This window comes from Hyaena hyaena, unplaced genomic scaffold, assembly GCF_003009895.1.
Source record: "Hyaena hyaena isolate Hyena2069 unplaced genomic scaffold, ASM300989v1 scaffold_70, whole genome shotgun sequence".
Classification (NCBI taxonomy): Eukaryota; Metazoa; Chordata; class Mammalia; order Carnivora; family Hyaenidae; genus Hyaena; species Hyaena hyaena.
The window spans coordinates 3,713,321-3,720,321 of NW_024080701.1; the positions used below are offsets into that span (position 1 = coordinate 3,713,321).

Here is a 7,001-nt window from a genome sequence, read left to right on the forward strand (position 1 = left end):
GTCCCCAGAAAGGGCTCTTGTAGTCTCAGAGAAGTCACCTCTCTTCTCCTGGGAGCCTTTATCTAACAGAACCAACATTGCCCTCTCCTTACACTTAGGTTTATGTTTGCTACTCAGGTTTTTTTTTTTTAATATTAAAAACCATTCACTTTCATTTATATGCAAAGTTGTTAATAAAAATATGGAGGTGAAAAAGGATTCTATGTCACACTAAGTCCAGTAAGATGCTATCATTGATAGTACTTCAGAATCTCATGATATTAAGGTTTCAAGGATTGAAGACTAACAAGAAACACTAAAGTGGTACAAAACCAATAGATTATGTGAATTTCACAAGGTATACACAATTCAGATGATGAATTAAGGCTCAAATTTCAAGGGTGAATACCTAAAAGATTTCATTAATTTCACAAAGCTCAGCAGGAAAAAAGGCCCATATAAAGAGGATAATTGAGAAGAATTTAATGAAGACACTAATTAAAAAAGGGTGAGCAGGAATAAGGGAAACCAAGTCAGGATGGTGAAATACCTCAGGAATGTCCCGATCTTTCTGCCATGATGGAAATGTTTTATATCTACATTGCCTAAGACCATAGACATTAGCTACATGTGGCTGGCTATTGAGCACTTAAAATTGATTCATGCAACTAAGCCGCTGAAGTCTTCATTTTAGTTAATCTCAATTAATTAAAGTTTAAATAGCTACACGTGACTAATAGTTGCTATACTGGATAGTGCAGCTAAGGTCTAACGAAGAGCCATTACAATTCCTAGGCCTAGAGAGGTAAGAAGGAACAATTACTGGAACTTGGAGTAATGCAGAATTAGAGCTTATAGAACTACATGACAGGAGCTATGTGGTCTTTGACAGAAGAATGCAGCCACTGATAACTTGCTGACTGGTAGAGGAAACTGACAATATCCTGACTCATTCTTCCTGCCCAACCACCCCCCTCCGCTGCTTCTGATTGGTAGAACTCACCAGAAACTAGAGGACCAAGAAAACTTTTATGCAGTCCATAAGGGTCAGTACAGAACATAGGGAAGCGTGGAGACTAGATCTGGAGCAAAACATTATCATACCATGTACAAAGAGTTAGGAATCAAATGATTTATTAGTACTTATAAAATTAGGGAATGAGTGGCAAAAAATTGAACAAAAGCATATTTTTCAATAAAGTCCTACAAATGTGTCTTATTAAAGCTATCCCAGAATTCTTTTGCATAATGCTTTAATCAAACTATAACTGGGTTCACTTCAGATTTCATACATGAAGAATGAGGTCAAACCATGTTCCTCCAGCTACATTCAACCTTGTTATTTTTTTTTTAAAGGTAGCCTTATAAAAACAAGACCTCTAAAATTGGGTAAAAACTCTTTTCTGTACCTCTCCATGGAAATCTTTAGGAAAAGGCAAAAGATTTAAGTAATCTGAAGAGAAACCAGACTATCAACCTTGTATTTTTACCAAGGATCTGTGTTAAACTTTTTCAAAGTACCATCTCAAATCACAAAGCATGTGAGTGGGAAATTTTTCATTTGTCTTAGGCTGAAGGTCATTGTAACTCAATAAATGGATAAACTTGAATGAGGAAAACCAATAAACTAGACACACAGGGATCCAAAGGCTCCCCAATTCCTACTCTAGGACTGTATGACCATTTTCTTTGGACAGACCTACTTATGTTTTATTTTTGTACCATCTCTCTGAATGTTGGTATGTATGTGTTTTAACAACCTCTTTCACTTTCTTCACTGGATAGTAGTGCTAATGAGAAGAAAATAAGGGGGAAGGAAGGAGTGGTAATATACATAGCCACAGTTTAATCCAATTTGTGGAAACCTTTATTATCTACTTTAGTGGTTCCTGAATATTTCAAAAGTCCAGTCCTACTGCCCAGCACTTAAGGAAGAAAGGTCTAATGTCACAGCATGGGGATTGAAGTAGGTGCCAAAGGAAAAGCAGTTCCCACCACCTCCAAGGAGCAGGAGCTGTTGCTCTTCAGGAAGCAAGATGCTGGTATGATTGTGTAACATTAATGGCCATGGCACACATGTTGTGTCAATTTGATACTCAGAGCTCAACCCTGTAGTCAAATCAATTACAGTCACTCCAGGAACTGAGGAGGAATGAATCCAGACCCCTCCAACCAGGAGAAGCTTCCCATTGAGCACATGAGCTGTGTGTGAGTACCTTGGAGTAATGGGAGGCTGGATGATTATTGATTCCCACAAGAATCCACCAAAGATTGGTTTTAGAAAGAGTACAGAGCTGAGTGGTTCCTCTGAAGCACCCAGACCTCCAGCAATAAGGGCTCCCCCTTGCCAGCTGCAGGCACTGTGTGAATGCCGAGCTTCAGGTGCTTCCCCCTCCACTGGGATACTGACCCAGGCCATTGTCCCCAAATGTAGGAAATGCCAGTCACTTAGAACAAGTTCCACTGCACTTCGACCCCCATACACGAACAAATATTTCTCATTCTTAAAGGACACTTCTGTTGTTGAATGCCGCCAACATGACAACATGGAATCTTCTGGACCAACCTTTGTTACTGTTACATTTAGGTCCCCAGTGCTATTATCTTCATTCTTACAGACACCAAGTTGGAGAATCCCCAAGGCTGGAGTTACTGGGGACAGTCTCCCTCCCAGAACCAGAACCTGAGTATCTGAGAGTCTTGTCATGGTGTGATAAAGACGTCCATCCCACTGGGCTCTAGTCCCACAACTGTATATTTGGTTGCCTTTCCATTCAAAGTCACAATATCTTGACAGCAAGTGAAACTTGCTCACTCGGCAATGCCGCCCCTCTTGCTCTCCAAACCCTCCTGCACTAAGAATAATGCTTGGGCTCAAAAGGACAGAGGCGTGCCCATATCTCCTAAGATTTGGGTCCTGGCTATTGCTAGTGATTACACTGGCAGGGAAGACTCCTGATGGTGAAGCAGGATCTACTCGAGGAAACGCCTCTGAGGGTGGAAACACCAGAGTTTGGGTGAGAGCATCTCCTCTAGAAGCGGCCAAAATGAAATAGTGGGCGCACTTCAGATGCCACTCCTCAAACTCATCAAAAGGTTCAAGATTTTCCACTCGCTGGCATTCTTCTGGGGGGAGAAAGCAGCGATAGAATTCATTCATGTCCATGGCACAGCAGGCAGTCCAGCCAGCCTGAAGGAAGCGGTGCTGCTGGGCCTTCACGTCGGGAAAGCGGTCCAGGCCATGCAGGGGAGAATTGAGCTGCCGAAAATGCTGCTGCATGAACTGGCCAAAGGCATCGTGCGGCCTCATCTGCTCGTAGATCACGAAAAGCGCATCAGGAAAACGCTGGGCTGCCCAGGAGATGAGGGCCGCGGCCTCGTTCGGCTCGAGGTAGGTCAGCACCGCCTCTGCTAGGAGCAGAGTGGGTGCGGTTGCGTGGAGGCCCGCGGCGGCCAGGGCCTGATCCAACTGCGGGAGCTGACGCAGGTCCAGGCCAAGGAGGCAGTAGTCTAAACTCTCAAAGCACAGCTCTGACGCGGGGTCTCTGTTCTGGAAAGGCCCAGTTAACGCGCGCAGTTCCGGTGTATCTTGAATCCTTTCCGCTTTGCGCCGGGCCACGTCCGGAAAATCTACTTCCCAGATTGCAACCCCGGCCAGGCGGCCCGCACTTTTCAGGCGAAAATACAGAGAATCCGAGCCAGCTCCCAGCGACAGGATCTGAGCCCGAGGCGCGCCAGGAGCGGCGCACGTCCGTTCCAGGAAGGCGCGCACGCAGTGCCCCACAGCGCGTGCGCGGACGTAGTAGCCGCGGTGGATGAGCGGCGCGCGGCGCGCGGTCCCCGGAACGAGTAACGCGGCAAAAGGATCGTGCACGTACCCGTGCGTGGCCAAGGAACTCTTGCTGAGGGCGCTGCTGTCGTTAGTGCTCTGTACTGCCCCCGCGCGACGCTCGCGGCTCCGAGGGCCCATGGCCAAGAAGAGGGTGAGGAGCGGCGCTCCGTCACAGTGGTGAGCTGCTCTTCCGTTCTGTAATACCCACTTCGGGGACTTCTGTACGGAAAGCGCTTCTCCGTGACTCCCCTTCCGCGTGTGCGCGCGTCACTTCCGTGAAGAACGCACCTCACCAATGAGAATTCAGAAGAGTGTGGCTTGAGCTAAAATTCGACTGTCATTGACATTTTAAGATTTTCTGGGTCTGCATTTCTGAGGAAGACTTAACCGCTATGACTTATTGTGGGCATGTGGACTGTGTCCGGGGAGTGCGGGATGTCGCTTTTCTACAAGCCTTTACGTCTTGAAGGGAAAATTTAGCAAGGTCTCATAGTTGTCTCAGCCGTTGACAAAAATCATTAAGGGGTGAGTCTGTGAGGACTGACAACCGGATCTCCTTGGTCGGCAGAGTCAGCATTGCGTTATCTGGTAGCGGCACAGCAGGGTTAGTTAGAACCTCTGACCTTGGGGGACAAGGAGAAGGGGTTGTTCCTCAGATGCTAACTACTAGTACTTACTAATTTATTTAACGCTTTCGTAGTTCAAAAAGAGATCCCATTTAAATCTGAAAACAAGTCAGGGGGGTCAGGTGCAAAATGAAGAAGCTTACAGACGTTGTGATTCATCCAAAAAATGTTTCCCCACAGACGTATACTATTAATTCCCCAGTATTCCCGGCTCTGTGCAAAGCGACAACAAATAAACCACTCAGCCTCTGTTTCTGTGTTATAAAATGACATTCCCCTCCGTTTCCAAAAGTCTGTGATTCTAAGGTAGTGTTGAATATATCCACAGGAGAGGGAATCACAGAAGAGAGGTGATTTTTCCCTTTGAAATGGTCTGAGTCTTGGGTGTTTAAAATAACTATCGAGTTTGAGGTTGCCTGGGTGGCTCAGTCCGCTGAGCGTTCCTCTTCGGCTCAGGTCATGATCTCAGTGCTGGTGAGTTCCACATCCTCGTGGGGCTCTGTGCTGACAGTTCAGAGCCTGAAGCCTGTTTAAATTCTGTGTCTCCCTCTCTCTCTCTCCCCCTCCTCCTCTCAAAAGTAAATAACATTTGAAAAATAAAATAACCGTCGAGCTTTCTAAGTTGGGTGTTTAGAAGTCATAATCAGTAGGAAACTGCTTCCAGAGATATTTGGGAGATTTATAATTTCTTAATTGGGATTTGGTGACTGACTGCAGGGCTCAGGTGGAGAAGGAAATCAGGATGACTGTAACTATGGTGACCTCGAGGCAGTGTAGCAGAATGATTAAGAGCAAGAGTTTAGGAGTCCAGCTGATTTGGACTTGGGTACTGGAACTTAGAAGATGGAGTCAGGATAAAGGTTTGGTAATTGAAAAGTGCCTTTATATTTGGTGTTGAAGAGCTTTTAATGACTTTAGGGAGAGCAATTTCTGTGGAGCAGTAAAGAAAGAATTCATATTCAGTAAATGAGAGATAAGTAATGGGAGGCAGCCAGTCTAAATTATGCTTTCAAGGAGCTTAGCTTAGAATGAAAGGAAAGACAAGGCAGTAAAGAGGGATATGTGATGAAAGAAAGGTTTTGTTTGCTTGTTTCTTAGGTGGAAGCAAATACTGTACCTGTGTGTTGGTTCCCTGAGGGAAATTAGCCAGTAGAGGGAGAGGTTGGAGGAACAGAAAAATGAGAACTTTAACTGGTGGAGTAATGACTTGAATTAGCTGGGAGGGAATGGGATTTAGGGCACAAATTGATGTTGAGAACAGAATGAATCCTTTTTCTTTAACTTATGAGAGAAGAAGGTGCATAGATATAGTTAAGCTTAGGTGTAGGTGAGGGCAGAGAGAAATACTGGTGACTTCTGTTATCTTCTGTAAAGCTGGCAGCTGGGTTGTTAGTTCAGTATGAGGGGATTGGGTCTAGTGGAAGTCTTGAGGTGTTTGGAATTGCCTTTGATAGGAATGGGAGAAGCACTCCCCTGAGCTTGCGGGGCTGTGGAATCCTCATCTCTAAAATGAGAGGAGTACTGGGGTGCCTGGGTGGCTCAGTTGGTTAAAGTGTGAGTTAAAGCCCCATTTCGGGCTCTGTGCTGACAGCTCAGAGTCTGGAGCCTGCTTCAGATTCTGTGTCTTCCATTCTTTCTGCCCCTCCCTTACTCATGCCCTCTCTCCCCTCTCTAAAAAATAAATAAACATAAAAAAAATTTTTTTAATGAGAGGAGTAAGTGCTGGTTTCTGAGTTGACTCAGATTTGATTGAGGGCCAAAGAAGAAAAAAAAAAGAATTGTAGGAGTTTAAAGTATGTATACAGTTATATAGAAGTATATTTTTATGATAAATTAGTAAAATATATGTGATATGTTAGAAATATTAATTTTTTTGATAAAGAACAGATCAAGAAAAGCGATTCAGGAAAAAAGAGAATGGAGCAAAATTTGTGATTCGGGTACCTTACAATTGTTTTCCAGTTATTACTTTTTTAATCTGTTTATTCTCATGTAAAATGAGGATGATAATATCTCACAGATCGTAGTGAGCATTGAGTAAAATGACCACCTAAGAAACTTAGCACAGTGTTTGGTTCATGATAAGTACTTAATATATAGTAACAAATGTCTTTATTATTTTAAGTACCCCCGACTTTTTTTTTTTTTTTTTTTTGGCATGAAAAATATTCTCTGGGAGACAGGAGACTTGATTCTGATCTTGCAAACTTGATGAAATGTAATACAAGTGTGGAAAGATCTTAGCTCAGTGTGTTGCCTTTTGGCTACTCACTCCCATCCCAGCTTTTTCTGGCCCATGAGAAACCTAGCCCAGGAAGGTAGAATGTGACAGGGCCTGGTATTGTTGATGGCAGTATCTTGGGCTTGGATCATTGAAACAAGTTTTTTATTTTTTTAAGTTTATTATTATTATTATTTTTTAGTAATCCCTATGCCCAATGTGGGGCTTAAATTCACAGCCCCAAGATCAAGAGTTGCATGGTCCTCAAACTGAGCCATCCAGGTGCTGGGGAGCAACAGTTTTTTTAAATGTGTAACGATTGTGCTTTTTGGTGCCTCTCAAA

At 43.9% G+C, this 7,001-nt stretch overlaps 2 protein-coding genes and 1 non-coding gene across 5 annotated transcripts in view; 1 reads left to right on the top strand and 2 right to left on the bottom strand.

Moving 5' to 3' along the window:
* Positions 1 to 1,338: 1,338 nt before the first annotated feature.
* On the bottom strand, positions 1,339 to 1,452 carry LOC120232309. The gene has a single exon (XR_005528536.1). It is a non-coding gene; the product is annotated as a U5 spliceosomal RNA (small nuclear RNA).
* Positions 1,453 to 1,823: 371 nt separating this feature from the next.
* Positions 1,824 to 4,039, bottom strand: LCMT2 (leucine carboxyl methyltransferase 2). The gene has a single exon (XM_039232874.1). It carries the CDS (start codon positions 3,947 to 3,949, stop codon positions 1,892 to 1,894), a length of 2,058 nt encoding a protein of 685 aa, XP_039088805.1. The 5' UTR covers positions 3,950 to 4,039; the 3' UTR covers positions 1,824 to 1,891.
* Positions 3,903 to 7,001, top strand: part of ADAL (adenosine deaminase like) — a 30,588-nt gene continuing 27,489 nt past the window's right edge. For 2 of the 3 annotated variants that reach the window (XM_039232875.1, XM_039232877.1), the window contains exon 1: positions 3,903 to 3,988. The gene's annotated coding sequence lies outside the window, so the exon portion shown is untranslated. Of the gene's footprint in view, positions 3,989 to 4,225; positions 4,337 to 7,001 lie in introns of those variants that run through there. The other variant, XM_039232876.1, reaches the window with a different exon arrangement.

Bases quoted from the DNA above. Each gene is read 5' to 3' on its own strand.
- LCMT2 (XM_039232874.1), bottom strand. From the start codon at position 3,949: ATGGGCCCTCGGAGCCGCGAGCGTCGCGCGGGGGCAGTACAGAGCACT.